At 37.5% G+C, this 22,310-nt stretch overlaps 1 protein-coding gene across 1 annotated transcript in view; it reads left to right on the forward strand.

Moving 5' to 3' along the window:
* The first annotated feature begins 15,516 nt into the window (after positions 1-15,516).
* LOC105998167 (amine sulfotransferase-like) overlaps positions 15,517-22,310 on the forward strand; it is an 11,004-nt gene continuing 4,210 nt past the window's right edge. Inside the window, exons 1-4 of the mRNA XM_013032816.1 lie at positions 15,517-15,658; positions 17,444-17,652; positions 19,039-19,165; positions 20,008-20,102. Of these exons, the coding sequence (XP_012888270.1) occupies positions 15,517-15,658; positions 17,444-17,652; positions 19,039-19,165; positions 20,008-20,102 (573 nt within the window). The remainder of the gene's footprint in view (positions 15,659-17,443; positions 17,653-19,038; positions 19,166-20,007; positions 20,103-22,310) is intronic.

The raw sequence follows: 22,310 nt of genomic DNA on the forward strand, positions 1-22,310 counted from the left end.
AAGGAGGAGAGAGGGAGGCGGGGTTGGGGGAGGAGGGACAGGAGGAGGGAGAGGGAAGAGGGACAGGAGGAGGGAGAGGAAGGAGGGGGAGGAGGGAGAGGGAGGAGGGAGAAGGAGGAGGGAGAGGAGGAGGGGAGGATGAGAGGAAAGAGGAGGGGGAGGAGGAGGAGGGGAAAGGAGGAGGGAGAGGGAGGGGGAGCGAGAGGGGGGAGGAGGAGGAGGGAAGGCAGCCAAGAAGAAAGGAGGGCGGTGGAAGGGTTGCCAGAAGGAGACCACCACGCGGTTCAGGCAGAAGAGAGTCTGTTAGGAGAACCAAACCAAACTGCACCTGATGCGGAGCAGCAGAGCGCTTAGCGCTCAGCAGCCCGACTGATGGGGAGAGAGATTATATATGCTACGCGTTGTCTCTCACGAAAAGGAGAGTGGGGGGAAAGGGGCTGCTCTCCTGGGCAGAGCTAACTGGAAGAAAGGGAGCTAGCTAAGGATAAAGAAGAGTAGAACGGAAAGGAGGAGGAGGGCGGAAAAGGAAGAGGGAAGGGAAGGTAGAGAGTGGGAAGAATTTGAGCATCCAGTCCTGAAGCTAAAGATAAGACACCCACATCCACCCAGGATGAGAACCAAGGCAAGCCAGGATGCGTGTAGAGGGCATAGAAAGTTATCTTATTGAGCCAATCAACCAAGTCTGGAGAATGTTGGAGAATCAAAGAAGTCCTGAAGTGTTGCTCTTCCCCTTCCTATGGAAGCAGGTAGAATATTATTTTCAAGGAGAAGGCAATGCAGAAATGTACCTTATATAATAAGTTCACTGCTTTCCTGGTCTTTGTAATTAAAACTCAAATTCACCCTAAAGATAGAGATATGATAGAATCATTCATGTAAGTGTGAGTTCATAATCTTGCAATGATTTAAGGTGAAGATTATGACAACGTACAGTATGCTATCTTCACCACGAAGAAGGACTAGGGTTGGACCACACCTGGCTTTCACTTAAAGTTTTTCATGTTAACTCATCCTTTCTCTCTTTAAAAATACACTAACACATAACACTTTCCATTGACATGATTTCCACTTAGAAAAATATTGGCAATAAATTCTAAGTGCACCTCCCCCTGCCTCACCCCCAGCCTAGTGGGGAAATCGCCACACCTTCTGTAAGTTGGTAAAAGCTGTGGCTGTTTTTCTTTCTCAATATACGCATGTGTACAAACTCACAACATACCTTATAAAATTTCTACTGGGATGGGACTCTTTAAAGTCATATCTTTCAGATTTAGAATTCTGGGGAATTCTAAAAACAAAACAAAAGGTTAAGATAAATGAGAACTGCATTTTTCCATCGTTGGCATAGTGATTTGGATCAGAATTTTTCTTCTTCGTGAATCTTTTCTTTAATAACTGGAGATATATGACAAAGGCTGTTCCTTTTCCCATCCTTGAAAAAAATGAAGGCAGATCAGGGAGGAAAGGCCAAGTAAAAAGAATCATGGAAGAATAGATACTTAGAACTTGCTTATCTTTCTGCTCAATGGAAGGGGCAATCGAAAAAGATGCTCATTATTATTCCTGCTTCAGCCCAAGCTCTGTCTAGAGCTGGACTCTTAGTAATCCCAGAGTTGCTTCTCATTAATCTTCAGATTAAAGGAAAAAAATTCATAGCCTGATCTTTATAGCTTCATTCTAAGCCATTGTCCATAATGCTGGTCATGTAAAATGAATGCAGAAGTATTTCATCCTCTTCCATGTTCTGGAAGAGACTGTGTAGGATTATTTCTTTAAATGTTTAGTCCTATTTATAGTGTAACTATGTGAGTTCTTATATTTTTATTTCAAGTATTAAAAACACTAGTTTTGAGTCAACAACATACATTTATAATATGTGGGGTTTTCATTATATTTCCATACATGTTCACAGTGTACTTTATGAATGAATTTACCTCCTCCACCATATTGGCATTCCTCTTTTCCTTCCTATCTTCTTTCTCAAAGAGCACTTGGTGGAGTTCACTATGCTGTGTTTGTGTGTGTGAGTGTGTGTGTATAATGTCCTTCAAGCCTCTTCATCCCTCCTATATTCTCTCTTTTCTCCCTCCCACTTCCCCTTCGAGAAGTCTCTCTTTTATATTCATCTCCCATTATATCCGCATCTTATAAATTATGAGATACTTAGTTTTTTGAGTTTGGCTTATCTCTCTCAACATGACAATCTCATTTCATTCACTTTTTTGGTAAATTTCAATTTTGTTTGTAGATGAATAATATTGATTATATAATGGCATGGGATATATCCATGTATAGCATATTTTATATACATTTATGAGTTTTGGGGCACTTCTGATTTCAGTTTGGCTTATGTAAACAGAGCTGCAATTGGGCAGTTGTTTCTTTGAGGATTTGTTGTTGGAGGATTTAATTTTTTGAGTTCCAAGTATATTTTAGATATGAGACCCTTGTCCATTGTGTGGCTAGTGAAGATCTTCTCCCAATCCGTGGGCTTTCTATTGATCTTGCTAGCTATGTCTTTTGCCATGCAGAAGCTCTGCAGCTTCATACAATCCCATTTGTCCAACCTTTCTTTGATTTATTGTGCTTCTGGGTCTCTATTAAGAAAATTTTGGTCTGTGCCAAGGAGACCTAGGGTTTCTCTTATTCCTTCTTGAATGTTTTTAGGGTGTCTGCTTTGACTCTGAGGTCTTTGATCCTTTTGGAGTTGATTCTGGTGCAGGGTGATATATAAGGATCTAATTTTAGTTTTCGACAGATGATTAACCAAGTTTGCCAGCATCATTTACTGAAGAGGCTGTCTTTCTTCCATTCTATTTTTTTATCTCCCTTATTGAAGATTAGGTGGCTATAGGTCTGTGGGTTCATTTCTAGATTTTCAGTTCTATTCCATTGGTCTTCAGTCTATTCTTGTGCCAGAACCAAGTTATTTTGATTACTATGTCTTTGTAGTATAGTTTGAAATTTGGTATTGATATTCGTCCAGCACTATTTTTTATGTTAAGGATCGTTTTTTTTTCTATTCAGGATCTTTTATTGTTCCACATGAATTTTTTGGATTGCCTCTTCTATTTCCTTGAAGAATGAGGTTGGAATATTGATAGGTATCACATTGAATTTGTAGATAGCCTTAGTAAGTACTGCCATTTTCATGATGTTGATCCTTCCAATCTAGGAGCAGGGGAGGTTTTTGCCACTTTCTAAGTTCTGCTTTGATTTCCTTTTTCAGGTTTTTAAAGTTATTGTAGAGGTCCTTCATTTTTTTAGTTAAGTTAACTCCTAGGTATTTTATTTTTTGTGAGGCTATTACAAAAAGAGTTGCTTTCCTGATTTCAGCCACATTCTTCTCATTGTTGGCATACAGAAAAGCCATTGGTTTTAAGAGTTAATTTTATACCCTGCTACTTTGCCAAAGTTTTGAATCAGCTCAAGTAATTTGGGAGTGGAGTCTGTTGGATTCTTTAAATACAACTTCATGTCATCTGCAAAGAGGGAGAGTTTTACTTCATCTCTCCCTATTTGGATCCTCTTTATGTTTGCATCTTGTCTTATTGCTGTAGCTATGCATTCTAATACTAAATTGAAGAGAAGTGAAGACAGTGGATATCCTTGTCTCATTCATGAGTTTAGAGGAAATGGTTTTAACTTTTCACCATTAAGTATTCTGGCTGTAGGTTTGTCATAAACACCCTTTATTATATTGAGGACTGTTCCATGGATTCCTAATTTTTCCAGAGCCTTCACCATAAAAAGGGTGTTGGATCTTGTCAAATGCTTTTTCTGCATCTACTGAGATAATCATGTGGTTCTTATCCTTGCTCTTGTTGATGTGATGAATTATATTAATTAATTTGCATATATTGACCCAGCTTTGCATCCCTGAAATGAATCCTGTTTGATTCTTCCAAATTCTCAAACTTATTATCATAAAGGTTTGAGAAGGATTCCCTTATACTGCTCTGAATCTTGGTTGTTTCTGTAGTGATGTTTCCATTCTTATCTCTAAGTTTGTTTATTTGGATGTGTTCTCTTCTTTTTCTGATAAGATTTGCTAAGGGTCTGTCAATTTTGTTATTTTTTTCAAAGAACCAACTCTTTGTTTTGCTAATTCTATGGTTTTTTGGATTCTGCTTCATTCAATTCTGATTTAAATTTTAATTATTTGTTTCCATCTACTGGATTGGGGTTTAGCTTGCTGCTCTTTTTCAAGGAGGTTCCAATGTCTCATTAAGTTGTTGGTTTCAGATCTCTCCAAGTTATTGATGTAGGAATGCAGAGCTATAAACTTGCCTCTGAGTACTGCTTTTGCTATGTCCAGAGGAGCTGGTAATTTGTGTGTTCATTTTTTTGTTGAATATCATGAACATTTCTAATCTCTTCCATAACCCACTGGTGGTTCAACAGTGTATTGTTCAGCCTCCATGTGTTACAGGACTTTCTTTGGTGACTTTTGGTGTTGAGTTCTAATTTTATTCCCCTAGACAGTGCAGGGCATAATTTCAATGTTTCTGAATTTGGACAAGTTTGCTTTGTGACCTAAAATATGGTCTATTTTGGAAAATATTCCATGTGTTGCTGAGAAGAACGTGTATTCTGAGGCTGCTGGGTGAAATATTCAGTAGATGTCTGTTAAATCCAGTTGATCTATGTAGTTGTTTAGATCTGCAGTTTCTCTGTTGAGTTTTTGCTGAGTTAATCTATCTAATGGGGATAGTGGTGTGTTAAACTCCCCAAGAATTAATGTCTTTGATCTATGTGAAATTTGAGAGAAAGTAGTGTTTCTTGGATAAATTTGGGTGCTCCATTGTTTAGTGAATAGATTAGAATGTAATATCCTCCTGAAGTAGAGATCCCTTAATTAGTATGCAGTGATCTTCTTTATCTCTTCTCACTGATTTTAATTTGAAATCTATTTTATCTGCTATTAGGATTGCAACTCCTGCCTGTTTATGGGGGCCATTTGCTTGGTAGATTTTTATTCCAGCCCTTCACTTTCAGACTATGTTTGTTTTTGTGGATAAGGTGTGACTCTTGAAGGCAGCAGATAGAAGGATCTTGCTTTTTAATCCAACTAGACAGTCTTTGTTACTTAATTGGAGAGTTAAGTCCATTAATGTTGAGAGTTAGGACTGAGAGGTGTTTGGTAGTTCCTGCCATGTTATCCACCTTCTTGGAGGCTGCAACAACTGGGTTCTTCCTATGGTTCTTGGATTTTCAGTTTGGGTGCAGTTTCTTGGCCTTTACTGTGCTCTTGGTTTTCTATGTGTAGGACATCTTTAAGTATCTTTTGTAGGGTGGTTTGGTGGAGATATATTGTTTCAGTTTTTCTTTGCTATGGAAGGTTTTATTTGACCTTCCATTATGAAGGCGAGTTTAGCTGGGTACAGTTGATAGTTGTTTGTCTTTAGGGTGTGGCATACATTATTCCAGGCTCTTCTTGCTTTAATTTTCTCTGCTGAGAAATCTGAGGTTATTCTAATTGGTTTTCCTTTATAAGTGATTTATCTTTTCTCCTTGACAGCTTTAAGGTTCTTCTCTTTGGTCTGAATTGATCCTGTGTGAATTATAATGTGATGGTGAGATGTCCTGTTCAGATCTGGTCTATTCTTGTATCTGAATAGGCCTATCTTTTTGCATGTTTGGGAAGTTCTCTGCCAGGATCCTGTTTAATGAATTTTTTTAGATCATTAATTTCTGTCTCTAGGTGCTCCTCTACACCCATTATCCTCAGATTAGGCCTTCTGATGGTATCTTCCAAATGTTGAATAGCTCTATCATATTTCTTGGATTTATCTTGTCTTTCTCTATAATATCTAGGCTGTCCTCAATCCCAGATCTTCTGCATGGTCTAACCTACAATCAAGACTTTCTACTTTGTTTTTTATTTCCTTTCCTTCTAATTGATTGGCTTTGTTGGCTTCAAATTCTTTGTGGGAGCTTTGTTTTAGATCTTGAATGGACTTCTTTACTTACTTAATTTGGTTTACGGTGTTTATTCTCAAATCCCTTAGTTGATTGGATATGGTATCATTGAACTCCCTTTCCTTCTGTAGGGCTTCATTCAACATTCCCTTTGTGGCCTCCCCGGATTCCTTCAGCAGTCTGTTTGTGGATTCCATGAATGCCTCTATTGATCTTTGTCTATTCTCATCTTGCTCGTGCAATTCCTGTATTACTCTTTGATTAGCTTCCTCATGCTCATGCAATTCCTGTATTACTCTTTGACCATTCTCAGCCTGCTCATGCAACTCCTGTATTAATATTTGATTAGCTTCCTCACGCTCACAAGATTCCTGTATTAAGTTTTGGTTAGGCTCACTATGCTTGTGAAGTTCCTGCATTAAACTTTAGTTAGCCTCATCTTGCTCCCTATCACTCTCACACTGAGTCCTTTGCAGGCTTTCAATCTTTTCATTCACCATGTTTACCAGTAGTGTTTGTAGAGCTTTTTGGGAACTCTCCTTTGGATTATAATTATTATTTCTGTCACCTGATTGTCATGAGTGGAAGTTGAGATACCCAGACTTGCCATTTTTCTTGTGTTTCTCTGGCTTGTTCTGCCCATTTGCTATGAAAGTAACACCAATTTCATGCTAGAACACTATTTTAAGGCAAGCATCAACCAGAGTCCTGTAGTTGTACGGACTGATTGATGCAGTTAAAATGGCTGCAGATACAATCTATTTCAACAGATATAATCTAATTCAACACCAAATAACTATGGATTAATGGGCTAAGAACGTCAAAGAGGGATTCAGCAGACCAGAAATTCATAGGTTTAGGGAGAATTGTAGGGAAAAAAACAGGATTAGAGGAATGTGGAGAGGTAAAAGAGTGAATTTAACCAAGCCCTAATTTCAGAGAAGAAACTGATATAGCAGAGTGAAAGGAGGAGAGAGATAAAGAAACAAGAAAAAAAATGAAAAAGCAAAACTTTAATTTTAAAAATTGAAACACAAAAATTATGTAAGTATAAAGAAATAATACTGATAGAAGAAAAGGATAGAATGGGAGGAGAGAGATAAAAAGGAAAATGGAAAAATAAAGAATAAAAAATTTAAAAATGACATACTTAAAAATTATATAAGTATAAAGAAATAATACTACTATTAAAGGAGTTAAGCCTAAGAGGTTGCAAATTGAGTAATCAATTTCTGAATTAAGTATGCACAGCATGAAGGATAAGGTCTAATAATCCACGATGGGTATATATCTAGAGATGAGCAGAACAGCAATTAAGTCATGCAAAAAAAAAAAAAGAGGACCAAAAGGTTAAAAGAGATTAAAAAACAAAAGTAAAAACAAAAAAATCACATACACCTAAAGTAAAAATTGTGAAAGAAAAAAATAGAAATCAATTTTTTTTAATTTAAAAACAATTAGGTAGAAAAAAGAGTTCTTTGATTGTTTTTTGGGGGAGGGAGGAAGGCTCTTGTATCTCCCCTGTGTCTGTAACCAGTCTCTGGGTGGAGTTTCTGGTTTGCTTGTGGTGTTTGGTTTTCTGTGGCTTGATTGGTTTCTTAAGTCCATTTGTTTGAGCAGGCTGATAACTCTGCCTTACCCAGGACTTTGTGTTCCTCCTCCTAGGCTAGTTCAGTGAGAGGGAGACCTGTTTTGAGTATCACAAATGTGGGAGATGGCTGTTTCCTCTAGCTGGGAGTTGTTGTGACGAAGATAGGTTGTGGGTAGGGTTGAAGTCTATCAGCAATCAGCATCTTTTCCCTGAGGGGCTAGCTTCTGAGACATTCACAGAGCCCAGCCTGGAGCCATTCTCAAGATTTATGTTTACTGAGTGTCAATTGCTTTTCTTTTACCCTTCCTGCTGCTGAGCATAGCTGCAGTGGGGAGGGGCAGCCTCTGGCTCTGTTTACCTAGTACAGAAAGTCACTCCTCAGAGGGCAGTACCGCCTCTGCCTGAGAAGGGCAATTTTCCCTGGGATATAACTGAGCTGTTCAGATTCCTGTTACCAGTTGAATGGCCCCTATTGTTTTCTTTGAAGGCCTGAGTTGGAGCTGCTGTTTGGACCAGCCCTTTGTCAGTATCAAAGATGGAATTCTTGCCAGGCCTGTTGGCTCATGCATGTAATCATAGCTACCCAGGAGGCTGAAATCTGAGGAACATGGTTCAAACCAGCCTGGGCAGGAAAGTCCATGAGACTCTTATCTCCAATAAACCAATAGGAAACTGGAAGTGGCACTGTGGCTCCAGCGGTAGGATGCTCCCCTTGTGCTGAAGAGTGCAGGGACAGCGCCCAGGCCCAGGGTTCAACCCCATGACTGACAAAAAACAAAAACAAAGATGGAATTCTTCTCCGGTGGTGGGGGAGGGACTATCTTCCCACTGCTGCTCCACGAGAAGGAGTGAGGATGTCTTGGGGTTACTCACTCCATTCTCTTGGTTTCCAGACTGTCCATGGTCTGTGATCAGCAGGATGAAGATTTCTGCTCCTTGTCAGTTCTTGCTGGCAGTGAGTAGAATCTTCTCGCAAACCACATCTGGTGCCTTTGGACTCTCTCTGTTGATATGGTGGCAGCGGCGGCAGCTGTGATCACTGGCAAGTGCTCAGATCTGTCTCCTTAACCAAGCTGCCTGAATTTTCCCTCTCTGGCCAAACTCTCGGTATTGTGATGTCAATCTGTGTATTTTAATTAGAATTGCTATTAATTTAGAGTTGTTTCTGGAAAGTGTTTTCTGATTGCTATCTTATTGCTATTTCATTATTTTCTTTCCTGATTAATTTTAGTAGTTTTTTTCCTTCACTTTCACCATTGCTAATCTTTGGAAGTTGCTGATTTGAGTTGATAATGATTGCTTCTTTCCTAATTCTAATCAATGTGTTTTCATTTCTCTTGTGAAATTTATTTTTTCATGATCTCATGTTTGTGACAGTTTTTCTTTTTCTTTTTCAAATTTTTTATTGTGATTAAGTGGTTACATAATTTCCCAAATTTCACAATATTGTGGGATAGTGATGCTCAGTTAAAGTTACAAACACATTCTAACTTTCCTGGAGCAAATTGTCTATCACAGTCTATAACATTTATGAGTTCTATGAGCTTTGCGATACAGTTATTTCTTTTTTCTTCTTCTTGCATGTAATTTCTTCAATTATCTTCTCTAATGCTGGCTTAGTAGTCATGAATTGTTTTAATTTGTGCTTATACTAGGAGATTTTTATTTATCCTTTAACATTATAGAATAAATTAGCTGCACATAATATATTAAGTTGGCAATAATTTACTCCCAGAGCTTGAAATACATCATTCTATGCTTCTCTGGATTTTTAGGATTTTTAGCTGAGAGATCTGATGTAATTCTGATGCATCAGAAAGGAAACTACATATCATATTATACCAAAGAGATGATATTGCTGTCTGATCCAATGAGGAAGTGGTTAAATCTTACATGAACCATTAAATGTAAATGGAGCTACTTTAACCTGAAAGATTGGGCATTTCAAAATCCTAAGGCCAAAACTTTATGCTGGAAGTATTGAGATTAGGGATCTCAATTGTAGGAAGAAGCTACCTAAGATTGTCCCAGGACAATCCTAGAGCAAGTTATCATTCCCCAAAAAGTTTATTTTGAAGTGAATCTCTTGATATAATAGATAGCTCATATGATCTTAGATTCTGCTAGATTTGTTAATACCAGAGTAGCAGTCTTCTGAAAAAAGAAGAAGTATCTTTGCACTGCTGTGAGCACTTCCAAGATGCAGCAGTTCTGAAGAACAACTCCTGGCCAAGGAGTCAGTTTCATTTTGTGAACTAGGTTGAGCCTTGATAGTTTCTTGGTTACGAGGCTCAGCTCCTCTGAGAGATTGGAATATACCATCAAGGCTAAACTGGTTCTTGTGGGATATCCTTCTTTAAGGCATAAAGCAAAAGTATCCATTGATCAGTTCTGATTTTATAATGGCATATTGAAAAGGATGAAGTCAAAGGAAGGAAAATACTCTCCAAAGATTGGTAAGAGAAAGAATATGTCAAAAATACAGTTTCATGATCATTAACAAGGAAGAGATAGATACTACTTTTACAGAGGAAGTAAATTCTTCAACCATAGAAGCGTGACAATGAAAAATTTATAGTAAGTGCAATTTGGAGAATTATCTCTCTCGGCTGAAAGAAGAATTGATAATGGGTGAATAGTTGTGGACATAACCATTTGTGATAGAAGAGACAGGCCTGGGTGCACTTGAAGTGTGACATGAAGTCTCTCATAGCACAGATGAGGGATCACTAGTGAGGATCACAATTCATTTTGCTCTCAAGAATTAATGAGAGTTAAGATGTTTGGGTTAAACAGATAATAATTTCCCAGTATTGAAGGCTTTTGATGGAAAAAGTAGGAAGCACAGCCTACTTGTGGTCATTTTTCATAGTACCTAGCCATGGCAGAGATTTGGCAATGAAATTTATTTAAGAGAATGACAGGTCTTGGGTTTTGTAGGAGGGTAGTTTTCTTGTGTGGAAAGATTAAGGTATATATTGATGACAAATGGTTGATCTGGAGCTGCATTCAGAGAATTGCCTTTGAGGTACTTTTTTTTTTTGGAGTGCTGGGGTTTGAACTTGAATCATCACTCTTTCTAGGCAGGTTATGTTATCACTGAACCATAAACTCCTGTTTACTGCTGCTTATTCTTTGCTTCCCTGTCTGGCATACATCTGGACATCATTGGGACTTCATTCCATTTTATGGCCTACCTAGGCACACATCACCATGTCCGGCTCTCCATTCACAGTGAGTCTCAGAACTTTTTCTGAACTTAGTCCCAAACCATGATTCTCCCAATCTAGACCTGCCAAGTAGCTAGGATTACAGGTGTGAGCCATCAGCACTCAGCTTGAAGAACTGAACTTTTTCATGAAACCCTAAAGCTTTTCCTTGGGGTTGATTAGATTTTAGAAAGGAAAGGATAAATTTCTAGGATAGAATGACCAAGTAGACAGAAGGATTTAGAGCTCAGAGAATATCTTGTTCTGAATTTCCTGTAACAATGCCTTCATCCCCAAGATTCCCTGCTGATGTTTGAGGTGAAATTCAATCTTGAGTGTGCTTTATGGGGGGTCAGATTACTGATACTGTGATAGCGATTGCAGTAAATCTGAAAATTAAGTATGTGGAGATTTTAGCAATGTGAAAAATTAAGCAATAGGACGCGTTTCCATCTATTTGTGTCTTATCCAGCTACTCAGTTTTAAGTTTAGAGATCTTTCACCTACTTCATGAAGTTGATCCTTGGCTATTTTTATTTTATTTTATTTTATTTTTTGGGGGGTCCAGTCGTGGGGCCTGAACTCTGGGCCTGGGCACTGTCCCTCAGCCCTTCAGCTCAAGGCTAGCACTCTACCACTTGAGCCACAGCACCACTTCCGGCTTTTTTCTTATGTGGTGCTGAGGAATCAAACCCAGGGCCTCGAGCATGCAAGGCAAGTGCTCTACCCCTTGGCTATTTTTAGATAGAGTCTCACTCCCCATCAAAGTATATGCCTGGGCTCTTTCCCTCCTGTTTTTTTTTTACTTCATGTCATAGATGGGATGAAAGGTGCATGCTACCATGCCCACCTTGGGGGCTCCTGGACTTTTTCAGCACTGATTGGTCTGGAATCACAATCCTCCCAATCTTAGCTTCCCAACTAGAAGGACAAGCATAAGACACCATACCCAGCTATTTTTGAGAAAGGGTCTCTGTCTCTCTCTGTCTCTATCTGTCCCTCTGTCTCTCTCTCTCTCTTTCTCACACACACACACACACACACACACACACACACACACACACACATTATGAGAAACAAGAGACAGGATCAACATTCACAAGGTTAAATCATCTGCAGAGTACACACTATGTCCTTAATCCTTATCAGAGAGAGTTGTTCATTAAAAAGATTAGAAATCTGTAATATAAATTACTGTACTTTATTACTCTGCATATTCTTTGGTCCAGGGGGCATAGATTAGATCTTATGATGTATAAATAATAAGCACAGTTACATATAGGGTTGAGCAAATATTCATATGAATAAATTACATAATTGTTCTTATGGTGGTATATATAAATAAATTTCATGTGCACAGAATACATTTCCTTGCCCATATGAGAATATAACATGTTGGAAAGGAGGAGAATGAATCTCCCTAGTTGGAATATTTAGAAGCTCCTTCAAAAATACATTCAAGGAAAGGTGGCATATTTGCCATTAGCAATAATAAATTGAGTTATTATATTATTATATTATATTATAATATTGAGATATTATCCTAAAATGGCAGCATAATAGAAGGAGTACAGCTCTTGTTCTATTTCTGTGAAGAATGAGGTCTGGACATTTCTAAATACATCTATTTCTCCCTATGAGGATGGCAAAATGTCACTGCTGTACATCTCACAAAGGTCAGAGTCTTGCCATGAAAAAAAAATAAAGCAACTAAAACCTGCCATCCTTGTTAGCCAGTTTTGCAACAGAACAAATACATGGATAGACAGATTAATAATAGAACAAGATGCTGGACACTGGTGGTTCATGCCTGTAAGTCTAGCTGCCGAGGAGGCAGCGATGGTAAAAACTTAGCCCAGGCAAGAAAGTCCACGTGACACTTATCTCCAATAACTTTTTCAAAAAAATAAAAAAGCCAGAGTGAAGCTCTAACTCAAGTGATAGGTCACTAAATTTGGGCAAAAAAAATCTCAGGGTCAGTGCTTAGGCTGAGTTCAAGCCCCAGGACCAGTACATATATGTGTGTATATACAAGACAGTATGTCCAAAAACAGACCTGAAGAATGGACCTGAATCTGAAGTCTAAAAATATTTACTTACCTGCAATCATAGCCAAGCATTTGTCCAAATCATGTTGTACTTGTAGCTGTACAACATACTTGTTCTAAGTTCAGTAATTGTTGCAATTGAGTAAATGTGATATTTGTTCTACAATTCATTCTAGGTAATGACAGTTCCTGTAATTATTGATATATTTTTCCTGGTATCAGCAAAGTCTTATCTAATTTACTCAAGCTGAGTTGCCAGGTCATTTCGTAGAACACTCCTCATTGGTCAAAACAAAATCTGTAGAGAGTATTTATTCCTCAACAGCACTCAATTCCTGCTGTCTTAACGGTCCATCAGAGGAGGTTTTGCTTCATTGGCTGATCGGCAACTGTGAGTAGTAAAAGGCAGGTTGAGAGTGTCTTGCAGGTTGCACCCCCTCTTCTACATAATATGTATTTGAATTTCCCCTGTGTTTAATTATTTTCCCTTCTTCTCTTTGTACGATGGTGAAAGAATAAGAAGCTTTAGACAACCCTTGCTACTTGTACAATCTTTTTCATATCTATCTATCTGTATCAGAGATTTCAAATAATACACTACCCCTGTCTATCCCGTACATAATTCCTCTCACACTGCTCTTACTATCTTGTTTCTTGTCAGAAATGCCTTGAACTCTCTCTCTTTACCTCTGTCTGTCTGTCTGTCTGTCTGTCTCTCTCTCTCTCTGGTGTAAAAAGCATATCAGTTGAGGATCTAAGCATAATAAATATCACAAGTGTGGGGGAAGTTTCATTCAGAATGATTGTAGTGAGTACTTGACATTCTCTTTTTCTCAAGATTCAGTTTCTGGAATCCTTGATGAATGTGTAGTGGGATATTAGGAGGTGTGTCGTAGTGATCCACACTTCATTTTTGCTTTTCACCTCAACCTTATTTTTCACTTGTACTTATTAATTTGTCCATGGGATAGACACTACCTTTTAAGGACAGAATTCTCTAAGGTTTCCCTTACAATGCCATCATCAAAATAGCTCTGTATCTATCTCTCTTGAAGTCGTTTGTTGAGTTCCATGAACTCAGCTCTTCTAGTCCTCGTACTTAAAACTCAGGATCCATAGACTTCAGCTTCTGGAGAACAAAATGCGTAAATGGTAATAAGATATTAATTACAACTTTCAGTTCAAGACAAGTCACAGCCCACAAAGCTTTACCCAACTGATTCTAATAGGATTTCTACTGGTTCTCTGCAAATGACTGAAGCTGGATTTCTTCTATCAGGCCAGGGTATTTGGATGGCAAAAATGTAAATGTTGTTTGTTGACGTGTCATTCAGACAAATCCAAATTTTCAGCTTTTTGGTGTGCACAAAAATTTCTTTAAAAAACAGTTTAGTATGTACCAGTTCTTTTTTATTGTTAAAAAAACATACAGAGGGGTTACAATTACATGGGCAAGTTTTAATGAGTACATTTCTTGTCAAGAATTGTTGCCTCCTCCTTTGTTTCCCCTTCCCATCCCTTCCCATCTCCCACCCACCCTCCCCACCCCAGCCAAAGTTGTAAATCGTTTAAATAGGGATAAGGTGGACCCATTGCAACAAAATGTACAAGCCATCATGTCGAAAAATGAACTTTACAACTTTGTACCAGTTTTAAAATGAATGTTCTTAGAACTTACTCTTTTGCATACTATTACCTATTTCCCAACCAGTAGATGTTTCTCAAGCTGATTGGATAAAAATGATTTGGTTGGTCCAGATTTTGAAAAGATTTTTATCTGTGTTTTACTTTAAAGTTATATCCAGTTTCAGATTTAGAATCTTCTGTTAGAAATGATCATTTCCATGTAGTATCTTGGAGCCATTTGGAGGAACATTCGTAGAGTAAAACCAATTGGTATCAGGTAAGATTTTCCATTATTCATTTGAATAATGGAAAACCTGAACCTCTCATCCTAAACCTCAGAAGCTTCTTCATTCACATACTAGAAAAAATACGAACAAAATCACATTTATTAAAGAGTTCCTTATTTTTGAAAGTTTCTATTTTTATGTAAACAATAAGAATAGAAAATATTAGTAGGCACTGGTGGCTCATGTCTATAATTCTAGATACTCTTGAGTCTGAAGATCTTCACTTGAAGCCAGCTAGGTAGACACATCTGAGAGACTCATCTCCAATTAACAAAAACAAAAAAAACCCTGAACTGGAGCCAGACATGGCTCATATTGTATAGTTCTGCCTGAGAGAGAACAGGCCAAGCTATCGTGCAAGGTCTTGGTTTAAGCTTCAGTACTGGCACAGTAAAAGAAAATAACTAAAAAATAATAAATAGAAAATAGTAAGGAACTCTAAAAAGTTTAAACTCTGTAGCCATATTGTATTACCCACGGCTCTCAGTCTTGCTAAGCTGTGCAACTTTGAATACTTTAGTTGGCTTCTCTGTTTCTTCTTAATTTTCTCATCTGTTTGTTTAGAATCATGATAATTCTTTCCTCCTGGGACTTTAGGAGAGTCTGCTTAACTTTTTTTCTTCATAGATAAAATAGTAAAAAGTTTTAAAAAACCAACTTGGATTGTTACGAAGTTTAAATCACTGAATATGTGTAATGTGTTTATTATAGTAAATATTGATACACAGAAACTACTTAAATGAGGCTATGATATTGAACACTCATAAGTAATAGTTATTATAAAATCCAAAGAACTTGAGAATTGTATGTTCTTACTTGCAGGTGGAATAATCATGGAAAATACAAATGAATACTTATTAAACTTTAGAGGCTATAATTTTGAACGCACTTTAGTTGACATCGAGTTCCTTAAAAATATAGAAGATTTTGAAATTAGGGATGATGATGTTTTTGTAATTACATATCCAAAATCTGGTAAGTGAAAATAGTGGGTCATCTTTTGTTGTTTGGTTGGTCTTGGTTTTGTTTGTTTATTTGCCCTGGGTATGAATAAGGGTACATTTGTTTGGCCCACTTGCTTACTCATGTGTTATTCTACTACTTGAGTCACAGCTCCAGTCTAGCTTTTTACTGATTTTTTTTTTGGGGGGGGTCCGGTCATGGGTCCTGAACTCTGGGCCTGGGCACTGTCCCTCAGCTCTTCAGCTCAAGGCTAGCGCTCTACCACTTGAGCCACAGCACCACTTCCAGCTTCTTTCTTTTTGCTTATGTGGTGCTGAGGAATCGAACCCAGGGCCTCATGCATGCAAGGCAAGAGCTCTATCACTGAGCCACCTTCCCAGCCCCTGCTGATTGTTTTAAAGATGGAATCTTGTGGACTTTTCTCTCCAGATAACCATAGTCCTGCAGTTCTCAGTGTCTCCATGATCTATAATTACAGATGTGAGATATCAGCACTGTGCAGTAGTAGGCCATTATGTGTTAGTCATTGCTTTGGTTTGGTAATATAGGCATAAAATTTGCTCTTTTCCAGAAATCAGCAGTAGCTTATTCTATCATTTGAAATCAGAGAAAAGTTATACAAAGGGACTTTAATATAAGGCCATTTGCATTTTATGTGTTGTCAATTTTGATAACAAATACTGAGTCCTACTGAGTAGGACTTGGTAAATACTGACCTACTGGCTTAGTCTGTGGGATAGATTTGAACCAGCCAGAAATCATTTCACCAAGTAGTAAATGCTTCATTTGTGAAAGATGCATTGTCTCCTATAGAGATTAGTTTTCCAGCTAGATGTTTGTGGCTCATGCTTGTAATCTTAGCTACATGGAAGGCTGAGGACAAGAGGAACATAGTTTAGGACCATCCAGAGCCAAAAGTTCAGAAAACCCGCTTCTCAACCCTTATCTGGATCAATGCCACATACCTGTTATACAAATTACATTGGAGGCTGCAATTGAAAAGATCATGGTGCCCAACCATGATTCTTGGGTAGGACTTGAGTTTTTTTTTTTTTTTTTTGGGTCCGGTCGTGGGGCCTGAACTCTGGGCCTGGGCGCTGTCCCTCAGCTCTTCTGCTCAAGGCTAGTGCTCTACCACTTGAGCCACAGCACCACTTCCGGCTTTTTTCTTTTTGTTTATGTGATGCTGAGGAATCGAACCCAGGGCCTCATGCATGCAAGGCAAGCACTCTACCACTGAGCCACCTTCCCAGCCTAAGCAGACTAAGAAGTAGAGCTGTGGTTGAGGTTTCACATAAACTCCTTTACTTATGAGGTAACTGTCCCGAAACAAGAAGGCAGTCAAACATGATCTAGCCATAAAAATAAGTAGAAATCATTTTGAAATACATTGCTTCACTTCAAGATTGGCTTTGCCTTTTACCATTACCACTAGATTCACACAACAAAATTAGACAAATAAATGAGCATCCTTGGAGTTATGGAAAGAAAAAAGAACACTATTTTAGGATGAATGGCCTAACTGTTGACATTTGTCATTAGAAAAACTTGAAGCTGGGCGCCGGTGGCTCACACCTGTAATCTTAGCTACTCAGGAGGCTGAATCATGATTCAAAGCCAGCCCAGGCTCCTGAGGAAAGGCAGTGAAACATTTATCTCCATTAAACCACCAGAAAACCAGGAGTGGTGTTGTGGCTCAAGTGGTGGAGCGCTAGCCTTGAGGGAAGAGCTCAGGGACAGCGTCCAGGCGCAAAATAACCGACTTGATCATTGAAAATAAGATTATTTATTTTTCAGGTACTATATGGTGTCAGCAGATACTCAGTTTGATTTTTCACGAGGGGCATCGCAACGGGACTGAAAACATAGAAACACTAGATCGAGTCCCTTACTTTGAATACAATATTCGTAAATTGGACTACGTCAAAAGATCATCACCTCGCCTCTTCTCCACCCACATTCCATATTATTTAGCACCTAGAGGCTTGAAGAGCAAAAAAAATAAAGTATGTATGGAGTTCACGTAGACAAAATACCTTCTTTTAGTGCTGTATCTTGCTATTATAACACACACCGCTATGAACATTTTTGTCAAGTCCCTCGGGCCCATCTGCATTTGACTCCCTAGGTGTATAACCAGAAACGCAATTCCAAGTACTTACATATTTCTGAAGAGTACATATTCATATTTATGCATTTATGCTGAAGCCAGTAGTAGATGAGTTATTTTTTTAACTAGTAGGTTTGCCTGTCAAACTTTCAAATATTTGTCAATATGGTCATTTTTCCATTTGTTACTTGTTTCTGAGATGTGGTCTCCCTAACTTTGCCTGGACAATCTTCCTGTTTTACATTCTGAAAGATATATTTGTATAATATCTAATACCTGATTAGATATTGCATAACTTTAGATATTACATAACTTTATGGTATATTTCAACTTAGTTTCAAAATTTATCCAATTTTCTTTTAAAAATTATACATATACATATAATTTAACTTTGAGACAATGTTTTACTATATAGCCCAGTGGCCTTGAACTATTCCTGATTTATAGACTTCATTCACCAGCTTATAAAAATATTTGTTTTTTGATGATTTTTCAAATATTTAAGATTTATAATCTAAATTAATTTGTTTCATCTCTTATTCCTTTTTGTTTTGCAATATTAGGGGACAAACCTAGGGCCTGTGTGCAAGGTAGGTGAGCAACCTACCACTAAGTTCCCAACTCCTTAATCCAATTTTAAATGACTTTTTGTGTATGTGCCAATATTGGGGCTTGAATTCTGCGCCTGGGCACTGTTTCTTAGCTTTTTCAAGCATGATAGTCTACCATTTGAGCCACAGCTCTAATTCTAGCCTTTTGATGGTTAATTGGATAAAAGTCCCATGACTTTTCAGCCCAGGCTGACTTAGAACCATGTACCTCAAATCTCAATTTCCTGAGTAGCTAGGATTGCAGGCATGAGCCATTGGCACTTGCTGCAAATTATTATTTTTAATGTGTTACTGTTCCTTTTTATTATATATAGAGAACTATTTGTATCTACCTAATGAGATCCTGTTTCACTATCCCCATTAGTACCTTGGCTACAGAATGTATCATATATCATCACAGAATATTCATGGCTGCAATGGTTCAAACTAATTTTCAATGTTTATCAACACTAAAAGTAATTATTTTGCTTTTACAAATCTGTCCTATATTCTTGCCATATGTCATGGAAATAAAAGCATTCATTATAACAGTGTAACAGTAAGAAAAAGTTTATAACCACCTACATTTCCATGCGTGGATGGGAATAATGATTGCTTTCTGTATTAAAATATTATTTAGTTAAAAAGCCCTGTAAAAGTAACCAAGAATTTTTTCATAATTCATCTTTCAGATGCTTTATATCTACAGAAATCCTAAAGATGTTTTGGTCTCATTTTTTCATTTTTCAAATTGGATGGTTAAATTAGAAGCCGCAGATACCATAGAAAACTATATGAAAACGTTTCTAGATGGAAAAGGTAACCATGAACTTGTTTACTTAGCAACAAGTTAACAAAGGAATGCTGTAACAAAGTAAGACTACAACTTATTCAAGTTTTCCACCTTCGGGAACACATTTCACAACGATGGAGAACAATTCAATGTATATAAGTCATCAAAAATGCACATTAACTTTCCATGCTGCCCAACAGTTTTTCTGTTCTTGCCGTATCATTTGGGAATTGTCCTGTTACAAAGGCATATTGATTAAGAACTATTTTGGAAAGACTAAGGATATTTACCAATATTGTATCAATTTATATGAGTTTAAGAGGAAGATAGACTCATTCATTCCAGCGTAGCTAATGTTTGGCTGAAAGCCTTCTCTGTTGTGGAGCTGTAGTAGGCCTTAGAGGGCAGCTGAGAAGCATGGATTGGTACAAGAACCTTGCAGAATTTGGGGTCAGGAGCTCACTCCTTTAGAAGATTAGGTTCATGTTCTGTCTCTGTTGAGAGATAATGTTACTATATTGATATATTTCAAATAAGAAGGGAAATAGAGACAAAGGTATTCTCTTCAGGAGAAGGATATAGGAAAATGAAGAGACTGGTCTTAAAGATGCCTTCTAACTTAAACCCATGGGTTTCTTGATTCTGTATTGTTGCTCTCCTGCGTGCATAAAGTTTGGAGAGGCAGATTTATATGAAAATCATGTGATGCCTTCATAAAACAATATTTTAAGACAGACATATGTATATCTAGTGGTGGAATCTTTGTTTTTCATTTCTGGCAATTGAAAACCAAGAAAGAAATTGTACAATTTGTTTCTCAATAAGTGCAATGCCTTGACCTTGCTACTCATTAAAACTTTCCCTTCAGTGGTAGGAAGCCGGTGGTTTGATCATATTAGAGGCTGGTATGAACACAGACATGACTTCAATATTCTGTTCCTGAGTTATGAAGAAATGAAGAAGGTAGGTTGAAAGGGTAATACATTTTGAATTATTTCCTTTTTTCTTTCCTCTTTAGTCTTCTTTCTAGCCCCAGACATTTTTATGCTTTAGTTACTTTCAGATAAGATCTCACATTTTTCCAGGGTTGCCTTCAGACCATGAGGCTCTTATCTATACTTCCAGTATGGGTGGATGTATCAGCACACACTACCATGCCTAGCTTGTTGAGAGGGAATCTCACTACCATTCCCCTGGTCATATCTTAAACTTCATTTCTCCTAATTTGTGTCCCCTGAATAGCCTTGTATTATCAGCAATATACATATCTAAACAATTTGTTTAAATTTAGGCTTTGTAGATTACAGGTGGTTTGTATGAAATTTCATAGGTGACTGTATATAGTGTATTTTGAGAAAGTTTGCCTTAACCCTCATCTGTATTTCTTCCCTTTTAGAAGTAATATTTGGGAGGTTTCCCAATGCAATCTCTATACATATACATACACACATGTAATTTATACACGCATGCATATGCATATAAAAATACACACACATAAGCATGCATGTATACATATATGTACACATATACATGTATATCACTTATGTTTATGTACATATACATAAATAGATGTGTAGCTGTATATATACATATATCTGTATACACACACACATATAAAACATACTTTGCTTTCTTTGACACATGGTTCCTTCTTATTTCTCCTCCTGCTCCCTTTGAACATCCCAAGTCCAGTTGTTCTTGGTTTTCATTTTAGATATAAATTTTCTATTTGAGCAAGAACATGTGACATTTTGTTTGGAGGCTGACATATTTCACTCAATATAATAATTTCTTGTTCCATTCATTTTCCTGAAAATGACATAGTTTCATTCTTTATGGCTATGTTTATTTCCCATTGTGGACACACACCACATTTTCTTGATTAATTTGTAAATTGTAGGGCAACTAGATTGACTAGATTGGCTATTGTGAATAATGCTACAATAAATAGTAGTGAATGTTAGTTTATACTTTCTTAGATAGAGGCCTAAGAGAATGATAAGGTCACACCACTGTAGCTTTTTAATGATCCTCCCTTCTGATTTCCATAATGGTTGCACTAGTTTTTATCCTCATTGGCAGTGTATAAAATTCCTTTTCTTTCACATCCTCACCAGCATTTCTTGATGAAGTAAATGAGTAAATGAAGTCTCAGTTTCATTTTGTTTTTCATTTCCTTTTATGACTTAGTTTGTTGAATGTTTCTTTGTTTCTTAGCCATTTGTATTTCAGAGGTCTCTATTTCATTTGTTCATTTAATCTAATAATTTACTCTTTTTTTTTTGCTGATCATGGAGCCTGAACTCTGGGCCTGGGCACTGTTCCTCAGCTCTTCAGCTCAAGGTTAGCACTCTACCACTTGAGCCACAGGACCACTTCTGGCTTTTTCTGCTTATGTGGTACTGAGGAATCGAACCCAGGGCCTCGTGCGTGCAAGGCAAGCACTCTACCACTGAGCCACCTTCCCAGCCCCTAATTTATTCTTTTGATTTTTAATTTTTTGAGAACATTATATGCTCTGATATTAATCTTTCATCTGAAGAAAAGTTGACAAAATTTTTCTCTGATTCTGTGAGTTGCTCTTGACTGTGTTCATTGTTTCTTTTGATGTGCAGAAATTTTTAACCTCTACACAAAAAGTCATAAAGCCTTAAAGAAATAAATTAAGTGGATACCAGATGCTTCTGGGTTGAACATGAAAACACAAGACATTTCTAATATTCATTGGTTGGAAGAATTACTATTGTGAAAATTGCCATACTACAAACAATAATCTACAGATCTAAGGCAATCCCCTTCAAAATCCTAAATTTATTTATTACAGATATAGAAAACTGAATCCTAAAGTTTATGTAGAAACACAAAATACCCTAAAGAGCCAAAGCAAACTATTTTAGTCTGTTCTTGTTTATTTTTATCTTTAATAGTTGCAAAAATGGGGGTTATGAGTTGCAAAAGGTGGGGTTATGTCTATTTTTAAAATTTTTTTTTCTTTTGGGTCCAGTCGTGGGGCCTGAACTCAGCTCTTCAGCTCAAGGCTAGCGCCCTACCACTTGAGCCACAGCACCACTTGAGCCACAGCACCACTTCCGGCTTTTTCTGCTTATGTGGTGCTGAGGAATTGAACCCAGGGCCTCATGCATGCAAGGCAAGCACTCTACCACTGAGCCA

The sequence above is a fragment of the Dipodomys ordii genome, unplaced genomic scaffold (assembly GCF_000151885.1).
Source record: "Dipodomys ordii isolate 6190 unplaced genomic scaffold, Dord_2.0 Scaffold157, whole genome shotgun sequence".
Lineage (NCBI taxonomy): Eukaryota > Metazoa > Chordata > Mammalia > Rodentia > Heteromyidae > Dipodomys > Dipodomys ordii.